Source organism: Seriola aureovittata, chromosome 8, assembly GCF_021018895.1.
Source record: "Seriola aureovittata isolate HTS-2021-v1 ecotype China chromosome 8, ASM2101889v1, whole genome shotgun sequence".
In the NCBI taxonomy this organism is placed as follows: Eukaryota; Metazoa; Chordata; class Actinopteri; order Carangiformes; family Carangidae; genus Seriola; species Seriola aureovittata.
This window is the reverse complement of record NC_079371.1, coordinates 18,107,371-18,132,327: the sequence shown is the minus strand read 5'-3', so window position 1 is coordinate 18,132,327 and position 24,957 is coordinate 18,107,371. Positions and strand designations below refer to the sequence as shown.

The 24,957-nt window shown below is 41.4% G+C and overlaps 3 protein-coding genes across 5 annotated transcripts; all 3 read right to left on the bottom strand.

Annotated features, from left to right (window-relative positions):
- Nucleotides 1–225: 225 nt before the first annotated feature.
- zgc:66447 (SLAIN motif-containing protein-like) lies at nt 226–11,328 on the bottom strand. The gene is made up of 9 exons (XM_056383467.1): nt 11,048–11,328; nt 9,849–10,522; nt 6,799–6,935; nt 5,770–5,892; nt 3,581–3,721; nt 2,973–3,302; nt 2,689–2,832; nt 1,380–1,677; nt 226–1,252 (listed from the first exon to the last, which is right to left on the bottom strand). The coding sequence occupies exons 2-9, from the start codon at nt 10,511–10,513 to the stop codon at nt 1,198–1,200; spliced, it is 1,893 nt and encodes a 630-aa protein (XP_056239442.1). The 5' UTR covers nt 10,514–10,522; nt 11,048–11,328; the 3' UTR covers nt 226–1,197.
- A 6,217-nt stretch (nt 11,329–17,545) lies between these two features.
- On the bottom strand, nt 17,546–19,891 carry LOC130174055 (solute carrier family 25 member 53-like). Of its 2 annotated transcripts, none has more exons than XM_056383653.1 (2): nt 19,461–19,891; nt 17,546–19,360 (listed from the first exon to the last, which is right to left on the bottom strand). In XM_056383653.1, the coding sequence occupies exon 2, from the start codon at nt 19,287–19,289 to the stop codon at nt 18,408–18,410; it is 882 nt and encodes a 293-aa protein (XP_056239628.1). In that variant the 5' UTR covers nt 19,290–19,360; nt 19,461–19,891; the 3' UTR covers nt 17,546–18,407. The 2 variants fall into 2 exon arrangements, with proteins under 2 accessions (XP_056239628.1, XP_056239627.1); XM_056383652.1 differs by having other exon boundaries at nt 17,546–19,296; nt 19,461–19,889.
- Nucleotides 19,892–20,538: 647 nt separating this feature from the next.
- prps1b (phosphoribosyl pyrophosphate synthetase 1B) lies at nt 20,539–24,705 on the bottom strand. Of its 2 annotated transcripts, none has more exons than XM_056383666.1 (7): nt 24,384–24,705; nt 23,749–23,938; nt 22,945–23,043; nt 22,594–22,718; nt 22,236–22,409; nt 21,876–22,035; nt 20,539–21,679 (listed from the first exon to the last, which is right to left on the bottom strand). In XM_056383666.1, the coding sequence occupies exons 1-7, from the start codon at nt 24,503–24,505 to the stop codon at nt 21,587–21,589; spliced, it is 963 nt and encodes a 320-aa protein (XP_056239641.1). In that variant the 5' UTR covers nt 24,506–24,705; the 3' UTR covers nt 20,539–21,586. The 2 variants fall into 2 exon arrangements, with proteins under 2 accessions (XP_056239641.1, XP_056239642.1); XM_056383667.1 differs by having other exon boundaries at nt 23,755–23,938; nt 24,384–24,704.
- Between the last annotated feature and the right edge of the window lie 252 nt (nt 24,706–24,957).

Sequence of the window (24,957 nt, the reverse complement as noted above, 5' to 3'; positions counted from 1 at the left end):
GATGAGGCCTGTAGGCCATTTTGTCACAAGGGGTGGGTAGCGTCGAGCACTCGTTTGAGGAGCGTTTGGTCATGCACCCAGGAAATATCCGGCTGATGATAACGGTAGTGCCGCTGCTGCTGCTGCCTGTGCTGCGGATGGTCTGCAGAGTGTGTGACCAATTAGCATATGATGCAAACAGACCCCGGCTTGGCATGCATGGATTAAAAATAACCAGGGATACAATTCAGTTCAGGGTAGACTTTATTATTCTTTTTAATTACAGCTCCTAATTTTCAGAGGCACTCTGCATGAGGGTGCATAGCTGTCTAAGGCACACGGCCTTCGTGCATAAACATTTTCTTTATTACAGTGGTATCCAAAAGCAGACACTATAGTACACCTCTAGATATGCAGTAAAAATGCCTGGAAAATGCAGTACGTTAACTGTACCTTTAATGACTTCAGATTACTTCTGGAATTAGAAAGTGTTGCAGCTGAAATGCACCTTGGCACAAACCATATTTTTCCTTTTTTATATTATTCATAAGGGCAGTGTGGTTTACAGGAGTTGCATTGCTGTGTAAGCAGAGAGCAAAACACAAATACAACACAAACCTAAGATAATTTCACTATGAACCACTCAAACATTCAAAAATTCACACAGATCATTATGGGACACATGGAAGATCTGTCATATTGCAGTTACATAATGATGCAAAGGCTGAAGGAATAAGGAAAAACAAAACCGAGCATGCAACACTCAGCACCTTCATCTAGTAGGAATTCACACAGAAAATTAACAAACCAGCAATATCTTCATTTAAATTGTCTTCATATCAATTACATCAACAGAACAGTAATTACAACCCTTTATATTCCAGCAGTTTCTCACGATTACCATAGAAAAATAAGTAAAATTGACACAAACAAATCTTCTGGAAGCTCGGAGTTGGTCCATATAACAAGTGGAGTGTGCATTTGTGCCTTCTTTGTCTGCCTACACATCGTCTCTGTGTGTGTTGACAATGTGTCATGCTAGAGAGAGAGATGAGTCTTAACTACAAATCCAGTGCAACCCAGCGCTCCAGTCTTAAATGGGGAAGGTTGTACGACACATTTGTGGACACAGTGGCTGTGTTTTTTGTACTCTGAGAGGTAATGGGGAGAGGTCAGGTGAGGGTTGCAGCAGTGAACATCCTTCATCACCAGCAAGACTCAGTAACAGCCATCTTTCCAGGATTCATCTGAGATTTTAGTCATGCCCAAAGACCTATTTAATAAAAGAGGAAGTTAGTGTAATTCTCGCTTGAAGTCAAGTATCAGACTATAAAGATTTGAGTAGCTTAAAACAAATTTTACATATTAACAGCTTAATAGCTCTCTGTTTAAACACTCACCTCCTGGGGGGCTGTGAAAGTTTACTCCTGGTGGAAGCTGATGACACAGCCTGTCCTCGGCCCACAGCAGGCCTCCCTGCCCCAGCTGAGGCTCTTCCAGGTATGTAGGCTCCACCATTGGCAGAGCCTGGGGACTGGACCCTGCGCCCCCCTCCTGCAGGTGGTCCTTGGATGACAGGCAGCCCTCTTGAAGGCTGACGACCAGCTGCCATGGAGCCCACTGGAGTGACAGCTTTAACAGGAGTCCGCAGGGAGAGTGGAGACTGGCCGTTGCTACGCAGCCGACTACAAGCCATACCTTGAGTTGGAAGAAGGTCACAGCAATATAACAGAATCTCAATCTAGATGGTTTCTTTAAGGCAACTTGGGAAATAAAATAAATATTAATACATACAACATTTAATATGCTAGAGTTGAAATCCAAACCCCATTTGTGACATGTACAGAGTTGGAGGCAGGCCTGGGAGGACCAGTGTTGGATTATAAAGGATAAGTTTGGAGCAAAGTAGTGGAATAATCATGTAGCAGGTGACAAAAAGGGTTATGGGGTGAGGAGAGTTACCTGTACATAACCTGGGGTATGTCAGGGAAGATAAATATCAGGGAGGTAGTAGGGCAAAATTTGGGGGGCTTTGTGGAACAAGTAGGTGTGATCCATATATAGTGTGTGTTAGTTGTAGACTTACATTTATTTAAATCATATTCTATTAAAAAGAAATTACTCTTTTAAACATTTTCTTAAATTTTTCTAGTAAACAAACAATATTTCTGTTTATTCAGTGTTATTCATCAGAACTCACTGTGCGTATTCTTAAGGTCTAACAAACATGTTGAATACATTTCCTTCCTGATAAAACATTCACTTATAAAGCTTTTTCTGAACATTTTGAAACCTGCATTGGTTACATCCATCTTTGTTCTCTAACAGTGTTCTTCTACACTGCCTTTGATGGTGCTATGTTTCTTGGTGCATTGCTGACATCTGTCTCTCTGTAGAATATTATAAAAGCACTGCCAAGAATGTGTATTATGTCACCCACGTATGCGTCTTTGTGTGTGTGCACGATATGGGCAAAAGCGTGACCAACTCATTAAAAACTGCTCCATAGCACTACTATATTCCACGTGGTACCTCTTTAAGATATTATTCCCGTGTATCAGTCACACCCTACCTGTGGTCATGCAGAGGATAAAAGGAGGTAAAGTGGTAGGATAAAAGTGACATTATATAGAGGACTATATGCAAGACAAATGCGGGTACCATTATAGCAGAGGAGTGGTGTGGCACAGGTGAGGAAGGCAGGGTTACCTGTGGAGGGGGAGTGAGTCAGGTGGGACATGCGGTTGCCAGAGCTCTGGAGGTTAGCCTCCATGCTGCGGCTGTTTCTGACTGCCTCCAGTGAACGTAGGCTGGTGCGTGGGGCCAGATTAGGCATGCTGTGCCTCAACTCCTCTGGAACCATACATACGTAACACATTTAACAACAGAATACATATCATCACAGCTTTGGTACAACATTAATCTCTTTGAATATCACTCTGATTTTCCTAACGTTGTGTATAAATGCTGATTTATTACTGGTTATAGCCTACCTTCACTCTTGGCAAATTTAAGAAGCTCGGCACTAGGGCCCTGGAGAGATCGTCTGGGTGTTCTTGTGCGCGGGGCCCCGAGTCGGCTGCTGTATTCCTGACCGTGGTTGGAGATAGAGGGAGACAGGCACCGAGGTGAGCCTAAGGGCGAGGGGGTGAAGCGATGTCGTCGCTGCGGCATGGAGCAGAACTCGTCCTCTTCATCTTCCAGGCTGTAACTGTCAAATTCCTGGTCGCTGTAGGTGCCACCCCGGCGCAGAGACTGCAGAGATGCTGTGGAGCTGCGACGTGATGCAGATGCTGAGCTGGAAGCATAATCCTGCCTTAGACCTGACAGCAAAAATATTAAGTTAAAAAAAGGAAACCGCTTATATCGGGAACCATGCAAACACAAAGATTCATGCTCATATAAAAAAAATCACAGAAAAAAAGTGTCAAATTATCTATCTGACTTACTGAGGTGTACAAAAAGGTTTGCACTTAGGCTAACTAACTATGCTAGTTTAGTCTCCTACATCATCAGTGGTTATTTACAGTGCGCCACGCTCTAGAGTTTGGAAACACAATTACAGAAGACGTCCAGCACACCATGTGACATCTCCACTCACTCTCTTCCTGTAAGCGAGCCATTATCTGGACATCAGTGAGATCCTGCAGCTTGTAGCCCATAGAGATGGAGTCATCTGATGTGCTGACCTCACTGTCTATAGAGGACTGAGAGCTCAGGGCTGAGTTCATGCTTGTGACACCTGTAAACATAGTGGGATACCTGTTACAACGAGCTGCTTCTCACACACCTATGACAGCAACACTGACCACACTTTCTGCAACTTATGTCCACCTCTGTTGGTAAGAAAGACATTTACCTTAAATTCTAAAATAAAAGCTGATACTGAAATATTGCCCGTGAGGTTTGTTTGAACAAATACAGGTCAGGGGAAAAAATGACCAGGATCTGTATTATGATGGTTGTTTGTCGTTCCAGTGTGAAGGGAACAATTACACTGCACCATCATAATCATTCAAAAGAGTGACGTTGTTTTTCTTGACTGTGTATAATGACAGGTGAAACTGGATATGAGGCTAGGTAAAGTTCTGTCTTGAGTAATCTGCCCCTTTCACAGCACAAAATGAGTGTGATGAATGAATGTGATGGTTACTAAATTGATCACAAAAGATTAGATGCCACTGGGATCTGTCACACTCTGCTCAGCAGATGAAAGGGATTGATTGATCAGGCTTATACAATTGTATGATTGCCTCAAGGTAATTAAGAGTAGCTCATCACAATGTTGATTTTTTTTTTTAAAGTTGGGAAACATTGAAGCATAGCTGCTCCATCATTCAAAATCAGCTAGAGGTATGTGAGGGATAACTCACCCCAGCTCAGCTAACACACACGCAGTGCTGCCTGTATTACGGCAAATTTAGATGTAAGTTTAACGTTCACCAGGTGGATATATATTTTACATAAGGCATTAGACAGACCAACCAATATTTGAGAATTTAACATATGAATTTAAACAACATCTCTGTTTGACAATCACATTTGGTGTGTTTAAATTAGCATCTCTCTCCACCCCAGCTTCACTCCAGCCATGTCCAGCAGCATTAGTCTAGAAAGGACTGTCTGCTGCTGTTGCTGCTGCTGCTGATGGCCAGAAAAGCTATATGCAAAGTTCTCCTGCCAGGCGTGTCTGTCTGACACAGGCCCAAAACGCAGACTGAGACAAACAGGAAATGACAACATCATCCAGAGGCATTTGGTTATGTAAAAAGTCTGGGATTAGATAGGGTCACCGCCAACGAGGCAAGCATTTACAAATTCATGCAAAGATTTGTTATTTACAGAGTTTTCGAAACAACATCAGCATTGTTTGTCTTTGCACAGTGAAGTGTCATGGTTTGTGAGACAATGTGAGGAATAAGTGCAGAGTAACAGTAACAATCGCCACCACAAAGTCAAGACCATCAACATTATTATACAATATATTTCAAACAGGTTAGCATTGCCAAAGACCTTCAATAAACCATATGTTCATCCCCTGAAGTATAATCCACATATACTTCACATAACTGCTGACCATCTTCCAAAGTATCTGCCAGGTACACACAGTTTTCCATTCATTTCAACACAACATGAAGACCAACTCAAGAGAAGTTAACATGCCTGAGACAAAGAATTCATAACAGTGTCTTTTGTATTTTAAAATAACTTATGTGATTGTTGTTCATTGATGTAGTTGAAAGCTTGGAAGCATGGGAAAGATCTGTTTGTTATGCATTCATGTAGGTGGCAGAAATTGCAACATCTACCACTTAAAGGTTGACTAACAGCAACCTTTGTAATGCAACACATTTTTCAGGGCATCACTTATTGTCTGTTGACTCGCTCCCAAATTCACTGCTGTTCAACAGACATTAATTTAGTCTGGGACAAGTGACACCTTGCATAATTGTCTTTGTCATAAAATTTTTTTGTTGATTGTAATACAGTAATCAAATGAATGGTTAACAATGGCTTTTAGGTAGAAGTAAAAAAAAAATCAATCTTGAAAACCTGTGTTTTGGAAAATGGTTAGTGGTAATGTACAGAGTATGTGATATACATTTAACTGGGTAAAACATGCAAAAGTGCCATAAATTCTACCACCCAGATCCCTGAGAGAGCACACCATCGAGACATTAGTGCACACACACATATCAACTGACCTATATCCTTACAATAACTGATTTCAATCCCATTGCTGTGTTGAGCAGAAAATAAGGAGCAAAGTGTGTTAATGTCATGCCATACCTGAGCTGCCACAAGTTAGTAGGGATTTGTTAGTTGATTTGTGGTACCCAGGAGAGATCAGGCCTGAGCCTGCCGAGCCTGCCTCTGCTGATGGACTGCTGTACATGTTCCTCCATCGAGATGCTGCAGGGGACAGGAGGGGAGAGGCGAGATACTCTTAGAGAATAATATACGCAGTTTAAAAGGACAACATAAAGGGAGAGATGTGATGTAAAGCCAAGTGAAACACTTGGCTTTACTTCACACTAATATCACTTCATACAACAGCTTTGAGAAACCATCGATACATTTGCATGCATACTGTAGGTAACAAAAAAAAAAATAGGATTCAGTTTAGACAATGTGTTTTTTAAACTTGTTTTATACACGTTTACCGGTAACCCTATAGTTTCTGAAGTCAGGCGAAATCCTACTCTACACCTGGCAGTTTCATGGCCCAGTGCTGCTATTTAAAAAGAAGAGCTAACCCAGGGGGGAAGGTAATTTAACCCAGCCAATGACTTCATGTAGTCATTCAGCCCTGGTGTGAATAACTTTGTTGTTCAGGTTTTGCGGTGCACAGGAAGTAGGAGCTGCGAACAGGATAAATAATGAATGAGTCCGTTGGATCAGACACAAACTTCTGTCCACACGTAAAGACATACACACCATGTACACATTGACTGCGAGTACTCAAGCATTGTCATATGACTGAAACCCACACAGACGCATGCACATGCACAGTGGAGGTGAACGGTAAATAAGAATGCAGCACAGTCACAGAAGGGGGTAAGACTGTCTCCCTGGACTGAATTAGGCGCCTTAAGCTTGACTTAGGCCAAGCTTCTCTAAGGGAGCGACTCAAAGATCTTAAGATACAAAAGTTTGTTCATTTATTAAAAAAATACTGTATTTATGATGGACTGAAAGATTGTTCATCTAAAGGCGTGTAAAGTAAGTAATTTAAAACACGGATCAATAGGTACTTTGGTTCAGGCATTTCAAACAGTTTAATACAAAAATGTATTTATATGTTTGTTAAATGCATACTCTGGTCCAAACGGCTGATCAAGGTCCGACAAGCCATTTCTGTCTCTGGGCTGCGGTGGTCAAGAACCTGCCGACACCATTTCAACGGAGACTCTGGGCCTGGATCTGCTACTTGCTTTTTAGGTGACACATACAACCTGAAGAAGCAGACAAGAAGAAAACTCATTATTGCAAAGGGAAATTAGAGCAACGATAAGGGGTAAAGGGACTGGGAGAAATACAGAGAGGGGAAAACTGTTGTACGGAAAAGGCTGAAGAAGTAAGCCTAATCTACTTTTTATTAAACATGCTTGTCAAGGTGTTTGCCAGTAAGTGCAGAGCAAACGATTTGAATAAGAACAAGCTAGAGATTAGTGTGAACCACTGGAGTGCAAAGTATGCACCTAATAGTACTGAACATGCCGTCTACAGTAGAAATGTTCTTCCCAATGTGTGACACAGATTTGACTGAGCACAGGCAGGAACTAACGCCCAATGACTGAATGTTTTTCTGGCAAAGGAACACCATGGCACTGCAAAGATCCCACATCAAACAACCAACCAGGCTCTTCTGTTTAAAGTAAATGATGTGATCAGACCAAACAATAAGTGAGCAGATACTCTAGATAAGTAATGCATCTTAAAACATCCTTATCATAGCCTCAACCTGGTCCAATGCTCAATCTATATTTGCCTCAGCAGGCCATATTTACTACATCCAGGTGGACAAATTTAAAAGTGCTTTTTGTGTGTGAAAATTTCTTGTCCCATGTCCGAAGACAGACTTAATGGGGGGAGTTTTAAATTTAGTGGCGTACTAGGGATAGAGACAGATGACCCAGTGCATTACATTCAACTGCAAGAAAATTCTTCAGCCACATCTATGCAGGACCAGCGTGCCAGCCAACTGAAATCAACACTTGACTTGGTGTTTTCGATGCTTCCTCTGCAACATGTCCAGTGTTGCCCTAGTGAGGGCAAACAGCCGTTAGTTCACCACAAGCTTTGAACTGGCAACCACATGGGCAGATCCTTTGAGTTAGATACACAAAAGGCCTGGACTGACTGGTTCTGGACCAATCAACTACAAATCATCTTCCCATTGGACAAACACAAAAGGACCCATTTCCCACAGGAATGAGCAACAATACAGAGAGCAATATTCAGGTCACACAACCTGCCAGAGAGCACAGCTCCTCTTGTGTGGGGGAGCAGGAGCTGCTTCCTTCAAACACAAACCTGTGTTTGAACTGGAATAATAACGCACGTCCTGCCTGCCTGTGTTTGATCCATTCAAGACAGAGTTTTGGTCACAGGTTGGCACCTGGTTGCTGCCATCCACACGAAACATGGCTTTTCGACTGTAGTTCCAAAAACATTACTGCCACACCATAAAATTATACAAGATCTTGTAGAAACGTATGCAATAAAGGGGTTGTAATAATACTAGAAATTGTAAAATAAATCTAACAACTTTATATCAACCCTATGATTATTAAAATAATCTGTCCTCATTGTTTTACTGTAAAGCTGAGCAGCATCAAATCTATGTTCAGCTGGGACCAGCATCACAGAGCCAGGTTTGTTAACTTTCCTTGACTGTGTCAGTGTGAAAACAAGATAGACATTTGCAAGGCAATTTTGATTTGACTTGGTAGGTTTGAAACATTGTCTGGGGTTCAGTGTGAGAATACTGTCTGTTTTTTTCTGATCTTAGATTTTCTGATATTAGGAGGCTAATTAAGCTCTTGTACAATCTTGATTCTACAAATCAGAAACCTATAATGAGAAGTCCCGCAGTTGCTGCCAGTGTTTTAGTGCCTGCCACGGTCTGGTCACACAGGGAGGCCCTCAGATCACATGCTGTGCAATCCCACCCAAAGCAGTTTAGCCATGCGGCAGCATCCAGCCAAGAGCAGATTAGATTATGTCGCCGTTTGGATTATTGGATGTTTTGGCTATGATAACCTCACAAAGCACATATGGTATGGCTAATGATGTGAAACTGAAAAACAAGCCATGAATGGTCAGGCTGTTAAGCTTCATGGCTGAGCTGCTAAAGTAGCCGCTGGGAACACAATATGGTACCTGTTTTAGGCAACATGCACAGCATAAACAAACACGTAGTAATCGCTGGCATAAAATTAGCAAGGATTATTTATAATTAACCTTCTATTATGGCTCGTTTTAGGCAACTGTATTCTGCTAATTAAACTGGAGGAAATGAGCAAAGTTCATCTGGTTTCAAAACAACACTGGCTTTTTACAAGCTTCAACCTGACCTGCAGTGAGGAATGAGCTAATACAGATATTGCTTTGTTGATCTTTAGCACAATGTGTAACAAGTCTTAGCATATGCAGATCTATGTCAGGTCAAGTAAATAATAATCATAATACTAAAAATTACTAATTATATTATTAATGTTTGCTGAAACTTGTTTTCTCCAGCACAACCGAACACATTCTTATTCATTCTTGGCTATGAATAAAAAAGTCCCTCCGTTGTTTTCATCATAACCTGCCAAACAGGCAGCGGATAGGTCATGCCTTTTGTCTACCTAAGCCAGACAGCCAAGAGTCAAGTTTAAGAGAGAAGAAGCAGCAGCTTCTCACTCTTGTATTCACATGTCAACTGCTTCTGAAATTAATCACACAGCCTGCCGTTCCTTCTACCGCCTCCACATCACCTCAGTCTCTCTCCTCCTTCAATTACTTGTTTCTGTGGATAAGAAAAAAATGCTGTTTCTGTGTCAGCCCAGAGTTATGTCTCATTTTAATTGCAAATAGCCTAATGCTTCAGTATATAGTCACTGCCCTTTGGCATATAAGTTATAAGTTAAAATGAAAAAGGACACATGACTCATCTGGTTGAGGGGGCTCCCCTACCTATACACTAGTGAACAGGCAACTTTAAATATGGCATCCATGTAACCTACATCAACAGAATTCAACTTCCACATTACTGGCTGTATTTCACATTTGAAAGCGTGCTGCTCAAACCAGATGTAACTGAACTATGTGTTGGGTAGCACAAACATAAAGAGATACACAGTACAGCTGATGAAACATACCAGCTGTCCTCGTCCTCTACTTCTGCACACTCATCCTCCAAATCTAGGACATCCACCTCATCCAGTGCAGTTTGGTCCACCCCTGAGTCGCTCTCTGCAAGTGTTTCTGACTCATAACTTTCCTGAGAGGGGCTCTCTGGTGTCTCGATTTGCCCGTGGGTCTCTCCCACTCCATTGCTGCAGGTCAAGGTGAGAAAGCCCCCACATGGACCCCGATCTTCCTCCTCCTCCTCTTCATCTTCTTCCTCCAGCCTGTTGGTTACAGGTAGAGGGGACATCTCCTCGCTGCTGCTGCTGTCCTGTGGGGGTGACAGTTCAAAGTCTGTGCTGCCCAGCTCACCACTGTGCTCCAACCTGAGACGGGAGTTGGTCACCCCTTCACAAGTCAGCCTCTCATTGATATTAGCAGCGGCTGTGAGGTTACTGTTGCTGCTGGCACCTCTGTGGATGATAGTCTTGCTCCCCCTGTTGCGCAGGGTCTCATTCTGGACCTCCAGCCTACGAACAAGCTCCTGCAGCTTTCGGACCTCCTCCAGCTCCACCCCTGCCAGGTCTTGACCCCCCTCCTCTTCCTCCTCGCACCCGGACTTGGGGCTCTCCGTGAGGCCAGTGGGACTGCCATTGTCAGGCTGGGGGACCACGCTGGCACTGTCCGGGACCACCATGCTCCTACTCTGTTAGCAAAGAGAGCAAAATTAACATGATGACAATAAAGAGCAGCTGGAAACAACACAAACCGTACTGGTTCAAGCTTGATTTGACCCCTTATCAATGGTGTGTTGAATGGCTACTCACTGGGCACTGGCCAGCGATACAACAGCAACTCAATACTGATTAAACCAAGCATAGAGGTTAAGATTTTCTAGCTACTTCAACCACATGCAAAGTTTTTAGTCGTAGTCACAGAATTAGCTCTAGTATCGAGGCGACACTGGTGCGTTAACAAGTCAGTTTCAGCTAACAATCACTAGTATTTACATGACGCCGATCACTTTTATCTCGTCGTTACGTTGCTAACTCTGTAACTGTAATAACCTTGTAAAGAAGCTAGCTACATGAGGATGCTCTACACCACTAAATGTTCCTCTAAGCAGCAAAACTGCAGCAGCTATGTTGTAATATATCAAGCCATACGTGTATGTTTGAATACTCTCGCTAATCTTAGCTCAGCTAGCATGCTACCAGCAAAACAGTCGTACCGGTGAGTGAGCCGTGTTGTCCCAGTTGTCCCAGCGAGCTGCTGATGACTGAGCCTGCCCGCCACTCGGAGCTCAAACCCCCCTGTGCACCAGCGACCGCATGAATGAAGCAGCTAATTACGACCACCTGAAATGGTCCACAGTTTGATAATGATTGTCAAGACACCGGGATAACTCTCGGTTAGCTAGTCCATACTTTCTTGTTGCTACTGCACTGCCGACAGCGTTCATCACATCGCTCACTGCTAACTAGCTTATTAGCGCACTGACTTCAGATAGCCCACTGAACAAACCTGCAGCAGCGCTCGCCCCTCCCCCTACAGGATTTCACGGGTTCTTGGCGCCCTCTATGGATGAAATGTGGTACTGCAATTATATATTTACGTATTCTTTATTGTAGCCATTGGGAGTCGCTGTTTACATAATGATGCAGCACACCATTGTATTAAAAGTAAGAAACCCAACCAACATTTGATCTGCAATGGAGAATGGCAGTCATTTTTCAACAGACAGAAAGAAAGAATAAGTGAATGGGATATTGTTTCTTACAAAAACATGTATCAATGTTGACTTTTTTGAAATGCAAGTTTGTTATGACAGAAACTAAGATAAACCTCTCTGGTCATTTTTATTCAAAAGTCTATACGCTATTAAGAGTCTATTAGCTATTAAAAGATGGTGGCATTCACAGTTGGCAAGGACCAGTTGGGAGGGCCCAAAAATATTAACTCCTTAGTTACATATTGATTTCTGTGTACAAAAAGGCCAAAATGAGACTGCTAAAGAAAAGGAAATAAGTTGTGACATGAATAAATGCAACAAATCTGTTAACAGTGTTAGAAATTAACAAATAGCATTGAGGTCCCACACAATTAAGTTTATGCAGTTGTTGTTTTCTTCATTTCTCTTAAATTTGTCTTCATCGGTCATATGTACAGCACAAGACCGATAAAGAACACAGAAGTATTTCAAGCCTACTTCTTGTTTGGGCAAAGTGATGTTAAGGAAGCAGTGATGCAACTAGAAGTACCTGTTTAACTTGTTTTGTGAGAGACAACAGTCAAGTGTACTTATCAAATTGTTGATTCAAGAATAACACATGCATTAAACACTGAAGACAATAAAAAAAATACTGGTGACAGTATAATACTAGAGCATAAATCACATGTGAGAGCTTTGGTTTTTCAATGTATTGATCCACAGTTTTGAGGACACTGAACATTTGTGTCTACCTCCTATCATTTAGTTGTGTCCTCATCTGAGTGCACAGACAGGTCTGATCCTGAGATATCACTGGAAAAGAAAAGAACATGCATACCGTCACTTTTTCTTGCAGATTTATGAAAGCTGTCATTAAATTATAAGATAGTGTATTTTCATCTCTGACAGGCTTCCTTACGACTGAAGGGGAATTGTAAATCTGCATTACTCCACCAAATCTGCATTAATTCCTCCCAGTTAGATGGTATAATATTTGTCTCTGCTCTCAAGTATTTGCATGCTGCATGTCTGAACAGGCTTGTGGTGGAAAAACACAGCATGTACTACCTTAACCAATCAACACACATAGTCTGAGGGGAAAAAAACATGCTCACTGATCCATGAGTTGCAAGTTTCCTTCTTCAATATGGGCTCTCCAAAGCACATTTATACTACAGAGACAGGATTTATGTGGATATGTTGCTGTTCATTACTTGCATTACAATTGTAGATATGAAGGCCCTGCATACAGAAACTAAATTCAGACATTAAAACTCACTTTTCTGACTTATACCACACTTCATGTTGTTGCTGGAATGTGAAACACCTACAGCTGATGCACTCCCTTTTCTTCAGCAGGAGAAAACCTGTTGTAAATCTAGCTGGAAGGAGCTTTCACTGGGTGAGTAAGGTTCATTCAACCGTTTGAAAAATGAAGTCAACCTCATGAGTAGCCAACGTAAACTGAATATAGATGCTCATAAGATAGAATAACATTTCAACTGACTTTGATTTCATACCACTTTCATATCTCTTTTGTTTCTGTGTGTAATTTCGTTCCCCTGTATACTCAGTACTGTATATGAAGAGAATGACAATAAATTCTATTCTATGAATTATACTTTTTATTACAACTCATTTATTTAACTTACATAACGGTTTTCTTTTCTCATCATATTTTATGTTGCAATTTCACATTTCTGGCCTAAGACTGATAATAATACACTAATGTGATGGGAGAACTGTACAGATGATTTTCACTCCTAAAATATCAGTCGATCTCAGACCATCCAATGTACTCAAACTGCCCTAACTTTCCTTTCTGACAACTGAAGCAGCAATGTTTTGAAAAACAGGAAACATGTTGCAGTAAGTGTTAAATAAAAGTATTTTCATTTTTGTTGGTCAATCAGTCCTAAAAAAATCTGTTCAAAATATGCTTTAACAAAAGAAGATGGTTTAGAAAGACAGTTTGACAAAATATACACAAATGCGACTCAAGAGAAACATGTTTGACACCGATTTTTATTAAAACAAAAATATCATCTTATATGTTATTTTTCAGAACATTTCCTGAATGGCACCATTTCCAGGCATACTTATGGTATTGTTAACATTGCGGTATTTTTGATGGACTTCCATTAATACAATTGTTGATTCATGATTTTTCTCTTTTTCTGTCCCTGTCAAAACTTTATCTTTCTTCGTTAAGCCCTTTCTAAACTGCATGCAAAAAAGCACAGTAAAATATAGAAATTGAATTCATTTACTTGGGATTACAGACAGATATTTCCCCATAGCGTCAACCCAAACACCATTTCTAATCAAACATGGCAGCACGGAAAACAGCGGCAGAGGCGATGGGCAGGTTTCCTAATTGGTGGAAGAGCAGATTAGCAGGACAGGAGTGAAGGAGAGGAATCATGGCAGGTGTTTCAGTTACTTGTCCTCTTTTATGGCTTTCTTCTCCTCATCAATTTCTGTGTGAACACAAGACAAAGACACAAATTAAGTGATCAGTCTGAATGTGAAGATAAAAGATTAGTCCTGCAATTTTGTCAGAGCAAGAAAACAAACTGATATAACATTGTGTTTAAACATTACCATCCTGTATTATTCAATTTTAAACCACAACTCTGACTCACACACACACAGAACAATCATAATCCAAAGCATAAGTGTCAAATATTCTAGATGGTTGAAAATTTGCTTATGCAGCAGCTGGTGTGACAGATGGCTCCACTCATGAGTTTGGCTCCGTTGCTAATAAACTGCAAGCCAATGGTCAAGTGTCTCCCTCTCTCAGCTTCTTTCTAAATTATCAGGTGTGCACTGACTGGAGTGCAAATAATTTAAGAGGCACTCTAGTGATTTAGCAGTGCCCTTCCACAAAGTTGGGAAAATTGGAAGAGACACATTAAGAACGAACTGTCAAAATCAAAGCTACAGAGAGAAATGTGTCTAGATAAAGATGTCTAGTATGGGGAAAGCTCCAGAAACCCTGGATCCTACATTTCCCATACAGCAACTCATCTTTTATTAGATAGATTCCTGCCACACTTTTAAAACTACAGCGTCGTGTTGCAAATTTGTAGCTACAAGCCCAAACTGAGATGATAAGATCACTATGACATCACCAGGATTTAGACAACTCCCGTCAGAGCCACAGAAGACATAATACAATTGTTTTCACATTTTTTATAGTAGCCTACTCCTCATGAGAAGTAAACTCAACTTCATGTGTAAAATCTTTAGAATGCCCCTTTAATGTAAAGTCTGACTAGGATGTCTGCAGCAATGTACAACATGAAGCCATGAAATTAAATGTAGAATATGTCATGGTTTGGCACCGGAGTGAAAGTCAACTTTGATATGAATGAATAATGATATCAGATAAATTAGTCTGATTTATTAAAAAAAAAAAAAAAATTGGGTTAAAGCGAGTATATGCAACTATACTGAACAGTGTCAGATACAAGATTAGGCTAAATGATAAAACATAGTTTAGTAATAGTTCAAATAGAGAAGAGTTGTACTGTCAGTTAACTGACTCAGTACTGTCAGTTACACAGCAATACCGATCTAAAGTTTGTTAACATTAGCTAATACTAACTATTGGTCATACCAGACCAAAGTAAGGCTATACAGCAACAAAAGAGTGTATTGAATTGATCAAGGGTGTGCTTTATTCCTTATGAATTTAACTTCTCATTTTGAAAAAGAAGTTTCATATCCTCACTTAAAAGCCTGGAATTCAGGTACAAACTTGACAGTAAAATACTTGCATTGTGCTAAAGCAGTGTTAAACAGCAGCAGCAGTGTTTGACTTCCTCGAGCCCATTGCAGAACAGCTCTCTTGATAAAAGTTAACTGCACGATTAAAGAGTCTTCAAAAGCCAACATGCACCGGCAGTGCCACCTGTGTGTGCTTTCCCCCTGACACGCAAGTCAGAGCTGCACTCAGATCTGAGAAAGAGCAGCAGGGAGCCTCTCAGCCTCCGGAGGGATGAGATGAGCGTCTTGCCACACTTTAGCTTAAATGTTCCACTTCCTACTGCCTCATGTCACACCAGATATAAAGTAGGGCTTTCTCAGTACATCTTCTGGGCCTCAATATTCATTGCTTTGTCAAGTGACAAAATTTTGAATATTTTCCCAAAGGCTCGATGGCATGGAGCTCCATTTGCTCCACTAAGAGCAGACAGAGATCTTATAATAAATAGATGGGGGTGGGGTTGGCATTAAGCTGAACAAGGACAAGTTCTCAGGTAGCAGGGTGTGTACCTGCAGTTAATCAGTAATGCAATGTTTGCAGTTGTAATTCATAATGAAGGGGTGAAACCCGGATAAGGTGGTGGATGAGAGATTTTTGTTAAGAGCACACTTCTCTTAAACACCTACCCTGCTGAGTTGGAACATAGGTTTTTTCACGTGTGTCAGTCTTCTTTAGCTTCTGCTTGTTAAACTGCTCGACCTCTTGGTTGACTGGATTGCCGTCACCCATTTTTCTGGAGTAGTTCTAATGAAGAAAAGAGAAGAGAGCAAATCATGATGATTCAAATCAAAACATGGAAGACAGCCTGAGAAAAAGTTAAAGGAATGCATGGGAAAGAATGAACCCATTATTATTCAGTCACTCAAGATATCTACAGTACATGCCCATACAGGTGCACAAATCACAAATTAAGCCCCGCCTCAGTTGAAAGAGACAGAACTCTGGAGTTATGTAACCCAGTCACAAGAGGCAACATGCACCTTCTTCATGAACAAACAGCTCTAATGTTGTGTCATGTTATACTCTACTGTTATTTACAGCTATTCAATTCCACAAGAGACACCGGACTAAAGAGACACATGATATACTTGTACATTGATTTGCAGTGATGTGTGTTGGTTAAAGAGATTAGGTAAATATTAAATACACACCTGGGACAAAAAAAAAAAGCAAACAGCAAGGAAGTGAGAACATAAAATTAAATGTTTCACTGTTTCAACCAAGGACAGAACAAGATAAGACTAAAGCTAAACCAGAGTTTTCTGTACAATTTACTCTGCTTATAACAGTACAATGTTTAGAGAAATCCACCGTGCAGATTCCCTTGGGGGGGGGGGGCAGTGCCTGGTAGCCTGAAACATTATGGCACCGTCCACACCTACATATTGTACGCACCCTCATGCACAGCAGGCATGAGTGTGCGTTTCCATTTTCTACATCAAAAAAAGGATGACAGGTGAAAATACTCGACTGTTTCGAACAGTTTTGCTTGAAAAAGCAGCGTTAAGTGGTGAACACACATAGAGAGACTGCTTGCGTGCAGAGGAATGCAGCGCCGCCAGGTATATACACACCCTACAGTAACGGAATAATCAGCAATACAGTAACTGTATCGGCGTGGCTGTATGGCCTATACCAGAAATGTTGCATTACACCTATAAGCCTTTTATGGATAGAAAAAAATGTCTTGAAAAGAATTATGATGTTTGTTCTACATTCCCTTGCAGTGATTTTGTGTCTTTTTGAGTGCATGATAAAAAGAGACGGTACAGAATAGATTTACCTGGTGCAGGGGTGCGCAGTGGGAATGTCTTCTACAGGTAAGATGCGTCTGTGTAATCCGTGCAAAGCCAACGGTTTAAATAGTGACAACACGCCCTTCGGCACTCCAACATGGACACTGATGCTCTGTCTCTCATTGGCTCCCAAAGCTCACAGGAAGAATTTCAATTGGACACGCTTGATGCCTGAATTCCCAGAGATATTATAGGCTGTTGGTTGAGCACTGTTGTCCATTCTTGCCCCAAATGTTGTAATCTGAATCATTTGTTCCTCCCTGTACCTGCAACAGGCACTGCGCTATTGATCAGTCATCACTGAGCTCCCATTGTAGTTGATATGGACGATTTCATCGTTTTTAACACACTACCATCTAGTGGACTGTTTATGATATCACACAATTTGACAAAAATCCACCAGAATAGTATGTGAACAGCAAATACACAACAGAAACAACTTCAGTGTATGATCAATAAGATTAGTTTATTATTGGGTGTTGCAAAAAAAAACTATTTTCTGCAGCAACTGGAATATTATTATGTGATGATTTTACAGGTATATGTTGAGATCACAGAAAGACAGTGGACATTTTTCTTTCACAGTCAAACAAAGATATTTAAATGGAGTACATTGAAAATAATAAACATCCAGTGGCTTGTCCCATACTGGGGGACAGGTTTCATCCCACCTGCTGTGGACACACATGCTGACATGAGAACTTGCTGTAAGGCAACAGTGATGACCCCTGAGTCACTGACTTCTAACTTATCAATATTAATCTCAATTCATATATACAGTAGCTATGTCATATAGTAAATGAAATAATGTCTTGATTATACACCAATCATCTCCTTCATGTACTTTTTGTATTTCAATTCCATGAAGGTGGGATACTCCCAAGACACAGATGGTCAAAATAAATGCAGCAGAGGCCGAGATATCTTGACTTGTAGTCCCTTGTATGGCTCCAGACCTAAAAATTATGGATTCTACTCTTCCCATACTGCAACCAATTTTGTTAGACCCTTCACTCCTTGTAAATAACCACATCCACAATCAACAGAACCCACACCTGCAGGCTCAATTCTTGAGCCCACAACAAAAAACTGCTGGACAGAATCGTGCGAACGATTGAAGCAGATGATGGATCATGTACTTTTGCCTACTGGACTCCTGTTGATTGGTCAAAGCACCTGAATAAAGATGAGCTGCGGTCTGGTTAAATTTTCAAGGGAGCACTTCACGGTAATGAATATTTAAAACAAATTTAAAAAGACTATTTTCAACTTGTAAATTTGATATCCTTTAGAGATTTCCTCCGTCTCCTCAGCCTGAACGTTTTTCCTGTCTGTCATAGATAGCGGTGGTGATTCCCCACGTGATACACGATCTCAGAATAACAAGAGAACCTCCTCGGTACAGCAGAGCCACACTCTGCTGTCGAGATTTCCACAGCATCCTCCAACAAGCCATGACCCCTTTCACCTCCCGTCCCACCTGTGCCTGCATGTTTGCCACTAGCACAGAGAGTGGGTACAGAGCTAAGCTGATTGCCATGGAGGTCAGCGTCCCCGAGACGAAGGAGGCGGCCACTGGTGAGAGCCCCTGTCCCGCCACGGCAGCACATACAGGCTCTTTCAGGCCAAAGTAGAGGGAGCTGCCCAGAGAATTGCGAGCTGTGATGGGCAGAAAGGCCCTGTAGTACCCTAAGGTCGGCCCCTGTGCCCTCAGCCTTACAAGAACACTCTTCAGGGTGGGTAGGTGACGGTCGTTCTGCCCATTCTGCAACACATTTTGGACGCGCTCAAAGGGGGTAAACACCACAGCTTCCACCACACCTGCACCAAACCCAGCCAGAGCAGGCAGAGCAGATGTGGGGATGACATTTTGGGATGACAGGGAGAGTTGGCAGAGGAGGGTGTCTTGCAGGCCAAAGAGCATCGTGCCATTTAGAGTCCTCATCAGTAATGGTGGGGCCACGCCCCTGTAGAGCTTTACAGGTCCCTCTTTGAAGAGCTGACCCACTGCCTGGTGAACTGGGGTGTTGTTGATTTGTTGACGGAAAACAGTCTTGTACACAGGAAAAACGACAAGGGTGGGGATGGTGGACAGCAAGCTGGAGGTCCCTCCATGCAAGTAGCTCTTGAAATGAACCACTGAGTGCCTAAGGTGGGCTTCATCTTGTTTATGGTTGGGACTTCCTGTCATACTTGAACTGGATGGAAATCAAATCATAAATCATTTCAGGCTTGCACTAATCCAGGACAGTTATAATGTAACTGAAAAAAAAAAAGAATAAGGGCGGATAATCAAATCAGAAGAAATTACAATTAAATAACTGATGCTATGTTATCATTTAAGACAGTGACATGCACTTACCTTGTGTGCTGTGGTCAGGCGTCAAGAACAGAAAGCGTATTGTCTACTTTCAATTTCCTCTAATGCAGAATGCAGCACGTGGGGCCATTTGTCCTCCAACACTGCACGTAGAGAGAACTAATTTCTCTGTGTTCGTCTCATTGCAGAGGCAACACGTTTTTCTACCCCAGTACGGAAATATAAGTCTTATCAGGAGGATGCTCTCCGAAAATAAATGACAATCTCTGCTGAGCCGCTTCAGTGTCTGTGTTTGGTCGGCCTCTTCTACAATTGCTATTGGTCAAGACGGAATACGTCATGTGGTCAGGGATTGGTTGTTTCGCCAATCAATCAAGTCTTTTCTTTCCAGGGGAAAAGGCATGTCCAATGTGAAAACATGTCTGATGCTGTTTTACATTTACCACTGCAAATAATTAATAATCATAAGCGGTTGAACTTAACATACATTGTCGTCAAAAATATTAAGTCATAAGTCGAAAGACAAAGTAAAATTAAAATAATTGTATTTAAGAGGTCAACTCTTCAGTAATATTGTCTTAAATATTTGCCAAAATTAGGGTCTGAATGTCAAAGCCTTCTACATATTGCCAAAATTTGAATTCTGGTGGTGAAATTCTGACTTTCTTCACTGTACAAAATACTGAGTCTGGAATAAGCCAATAAAATACAGACCACCATGTATTTAAACTGTGGGATATAAGCTCCCTCCAGGTCTAGACACCCTCAAATCTCCAGAAATAAAAGTCTTGAGGACTCATCTCTTCCAAGAGCACCTCCTCTCATAACACATTAATACCTTAGCATGCCTAACTGGCACTTACAATGCACCCTCAGCGCACTTCACCTGCTCTCCTTACACTATTAAATAGATGTAGTACTTAGTACTTACCTGCACTGAAGCTTCAGTGATGTCACTTACTTCTAACTTGCTCTGGATAAAAGCGTCTGCCAAATGAGTAAATATCAAATTGTAGACGACACACAATTCTGATTCTTTAACTTTTGAATAATCAGCTTTTACGAAAACAAGTTAAGTAATAAACTGATGGTCAATTAATAACAAATAAACCAGATGCCATTTTAAGATTTTACGCATATTCAATTTTATTAAGAATGCACCCTCAGATGACTGGTGCATTCATCCTACTGAAAAAGTAAACACAAAGGTTTGGAATATGCACATTAGTGACAAATCCTTCCCTCCAGACATACAAAAAGAAAAAAAAAAAAAAAAAAAAAAAGAGCAGGTGAACATTTCTGAAGGAAGCTCCAGCCTGCAGAGACCCCAAGCTAAAAACCCAACAGCTTCTCTATAGAAAGATCTTCAACGCAGAACCTCAAAGGGTAAATTCTGGACACTGGGCAAACCCCACTCAATGAGGGCACCTCAAAAGTTGAAAGAAACATCTCAAAACATCTTCTACAGACTGATAAGACACGTGAAAGCTCTATGTCAAGTGAGAAAATAAATAAAGCTAAATAAGAAGTGTGGGGGGGGAGAGGATAAAATAAGAGGAAAAAAAAAATTCATTTCAGACTGTTGAGGCACTCTTGGTTGAGTGGAGCTTCAGTGGCACCGTAAACTAGTTCAATACACATTCACTTCATTATAATCTTTCAAACACCAGAGGATAACAAGAGCAACATGAAAAACTACACTTGTTTATAGTAACAAAAAAAAAAGCACTGTAACAGCTTTATATGCCAGATGCTTCTCCTGACCACTGGAACCTGCCAGGGATATTATACAAGCTCTTTGACAACAGATTGAAAGCACTCCTGGAGAGGTGAAATGGTCAGGAGAAACTCTGTATCTAAACTTTATGAAAAGAGGACAAAGGGAGACAGTGGATAAACTCTTATTTATCCATGTACAATAAATATGCTGGGCTAAATTGGTAGCTTGCGATTGATTTGGTGCCCCAGACATGAAAGGACACAGCTCAAGGGGGAAGGAACTCAAGTGAGCGGGGATCAGCATTAGTAAAAGACATGACTGTTCTTTTTCTTTTGTTTCCCATGGTTAGTAAGCTGAACATATTTGCTAATGGTTGTGTTTGGGTTGGGGAATTCCCTCTTCTCATATTTGGTGTAACAGCACAAAAGTTGATGGTAAACATCATTTGTTACAAGGGGACATGGCTGAACAGGTACGACACAGACTCGCCGTTGTGAGTTCTACGGATGGCCTCTGCGAGGATCATGGAGATGTCAATAACCTGGAGGCAGAGAAGATAGCAAGTTGTGAGGATAACTGGACTGGATGATTAGTTTACTGACAGATCATTAATGAATGTAAGTAAAAAGTAAATGTAAGAAAAAAACAGCTTCCCTTATTTCATGTCGCAATAAATACATAATTAAAACAACCATCTGCAACCTCACATAAATCTAAAGTAAATGCTGTATCCCGACCTGTATTTTGGGACAATGTTTCATCTTCTCCTCCTGAGGGATTGTGTTGGTGACCACCACAGCTTCAAAGCAGGCATTGTTGATGCGTGAGATAGCTGGGCCAGAAAAGATGCCATGAGTTAGGATGGCATACACCTTGGTGGCACCAGCAGAAATTAGTCTAGGGGAGAAAAACAGTATAATGCATTAAAACTCTCACTGTGCATCACTGGATATATCCTGGAACAGAGATCTCTAAAGGAAATTCAGTAATGATCTCTAGTTTTACATCAGCACCATAGTAACCACAGTAGCCCTGCCTGTGGTCAAGTCTTTTATTATGCCGTTTATTTATCACAAAAGGCAAATAAAAGGGCTTACTTGTCAGCAGCATGGCAGATTGTGCCACACGTGTCAGCCATGTCATCCACTAGAATGGCGACCCGGTCGGTCACATCGCCGACGAGAACCATTCGGTCTACCTCATTTGCTTTTTTCCTCTCTTTGTGAATAAGAGCAAAGTCCACATTCAGCCGGTCTGCTATTGAGGTGACCCTGCAAAGGAAAAGTAAAATGTCAACGTGTCCAAGTGAATAAAACTGTAACTGTACACGTCAAATTAGAGCCTTGTCAGAGATGAGTCAACAAAAATGTAATCTAAAGTCAATTCTAGAGGAGATACAGTGAAGGTAAGCTATGCTCAAGGGTAGGAGACCTATGGTAAATGGCCCTGGCATACCTCTTGGCTCCTCCAGCATCAGGTGAAACAATGGTACAGTTTTTCCATTCAGGGATGTTCTCTTTGATCCATTTCAGCACAGCTGGCTCTGCATACAAGTTATCAACTGGGATATCAAAGAAGCCCTGGAAAAAAAATAATACAGCTGAACTGACTGGGTTGCAGGAGTGGAACATATACTATCTTTGTTGACATGTAGGTAAATGTAAGGCCAGGAAAGTCAGGTTTCTAATATAGGTTCTCCAAAATCAGACATGTTTAGAATGCAAACCAAAAATATTACCCAAAGGACTGATGGCAGGATGGTGAATAAAATGCACTTCTGTTTAGATCTGCTTTTGTGTTGCTCACCTGTATCTGTGAAGCATGCAAGTCCATGGTGATAATATGGTCAGCGCCTGACACTGACAACATGTTGGCCACCAACTTGGCAGAGATAGGAGCACGGCTCTGCAATGAAAATAGATCTCTTCAGTCACATGCAATAAGTGAACTGGCAAGCGTGGCTCATTTCTAAAAATAACACTTAACTGAGAGCTTAACCTTTCAGTAAAATTATACCAGTCAAATATTACAGTCTAGACCTCAATATTTTTTAATCTGACAATATTTTGTTTATGACCATTGATATTTTGAGTCAGTATTTAATATAAACTAGGACAGCTGATATACAAACACCACCAGTATGTATAGTAAATACGAATGCTAAGCAGAGAGAGGCGTTCAGTTTACATTTTGCAAGAACAAGTTAAATACATTCAAAATGAATGTTTGGCCCAGCTCTGGGATAGCTTTTACAATACAGCAATTATCATTATAACAGACATGCATCACAATATCAAAAGATCTCCCAGTTCTACTGAATAACAAAGGTTTAGATTTGGTTGTAAAACATACAAAACATTCCATTCATGCAATATGATTGAGGTGTTGGAATGAGAGTAATAACAGGCAAATAGCTACTCAGGGAAGAATAAGATGGGAGCAGCAGTTGATTCAGCAACTCATACAGGACGAGGGAAAGGAAAACAAACAGAAAAAAAGAAAGCAAATATGCCTTGTGGAGTCTTTGTTGATTGACATGGTTGCAGGCTTCTTGTCATGATGCTGGATGGCAAATGGCATGACAGAAGTAATTAGACAGATATCCCTCACCCCCACCTTGTCCTTCTTGTCTTGCCGGGCATATGGAAAGCATGGGATGACAGCCGTGACCCTGGAGGCTGAGGCAATCTTGCAGGCGTTGATCATGATCAGCAGCTCCATCAAATTGTCATTGATCTCCCCACAACCACTCTGCACGATGTAGACATCTTCCCCACGAACGCTCTCCCCTATCTCCACGCTGCCAGAGGACAGAGGTGACAAGACAAACAGCACTTAGTGCCATGGAGCTAAGTCACTATGGCAGGCAGGAGATAGATGACACAGAGTAAACAATGGCCGGTGTCTACGTGTGATTTGATCTGCACAGTGGTTATACTGGGGGAAACAGAAGGATGCTGAGTCAGAAAAATGACAGTCTCAATATCATATGTGACAAGACATAATTTCTGTTTATTGACGCAGTTCAGGTGGATTTGATGCTCAACAATTAGCAGATTGGTTGTTAGTTAACATGAGTTCTCAGCCACGCGTGGACTACAAGTTCCTAACAACACTGCGCGGCAATTTCATCGTGACACCACGTTTCTAATTAAAATAAATGTCGCTAGGCTACAACGTTTGCGTACTAGGCACACCTCTGGCTATAAGCTTCTTTAAAGCGGCCAGGACACATAACAACTCACCATGTTTCTTGGTTGCTAAATTTCTTCGTTACAACCTTCCCCAGCTCGAGACCCAGGCGATCTGCTATTTTCTGAGACAGGTCCGGATGTGAGCTCCCGCTAAATATTTTGATATTAGGCATTTTGTTGCGGTCCAGGGCGTCGTTCAGTCCAAGCTGGCAGAGGCAGGGAACAACTGTCGAGTCAGAGGGAGACGAAGAGTCCAAGACAGCAGCTGGAAATTGATCAACAGTTGACGAGCTACTCTTACAGAGCTAAAGTGTGTTCCCTACCTATCCACCATTATGTCCCACACATCACGCGTGCAGCTATCACTCCCAGGGCGGCGCGCACGCTTTCACTTACGTACTGCCGCGATGACGTCATTCCGTCGGTCCAGACGAGCCAAGAACAGAAGCACGTAAAAAAAAAAAAAAACAGGAGCTAGGTACAGCCCGAGAAAGCCAAGCCTACTCATACCAACTTTGACCGCAGTTTAATCATTTCTCCAGGTTATTGCCTTAAATAAATGATTTTTTTATTATAAAAAAACATGTATATCGGCTGTAAAGTAACATTAATGTTTGTAAACCGT

Bases quoted from the DNA above. Each gene is read 5' to 3' on its own strand.
- zgc:66447 (XM_056383467.1), bottom strand. From the start codon at position 10,513: ATGGTGGTCCCGGACAGTGCCAGCGTGGTCCCCCAGCCTGACAATGGC. The intron at 3,303-3,580 runs GTGAGTGGAGAT...TTTTGCTGTCAG, and splicing joins GGCTCGCTTACAGGAAGAGA to GTCTAAGGCAGGATTATGCT. The intron at 2,833-2,972 runs GTAGGCTATAAC...GTATGGTTCCAG, and splicing joins TAAATTTGCCAAGAGTGAAG to AGGAGTTGAGGCACAGCATG.
- LOC130174055 (XM_056383653.1), bottom strand. From the start codon at position 19,289: ATGACAGGAAGTCCCAACCATAAACAAGATGAAGCCCACCTTAGGCAC.
- prps1b (XM_056383666.1), bottom strand. From the start codon at position 24,505: ATGCCTAATATCAAAATATTTAGCGGGAGCTCACATCCGGACCTGTCT. The intron at 22,036-22,235 runs GTAAGCCCTTTT...TTTCTCCCCTAG, and splicing joins ATCTGCCATGCTGCTGACAA to ACTAATTTCTGCTGGTGCCA. The intron at 21,680-21,875 runs GTCGGGATACAG...CTCTGCCTCCAG, and splicing joins AACATTGTCCCAAAATACAG to GTTATTGACATCTCCATGAT.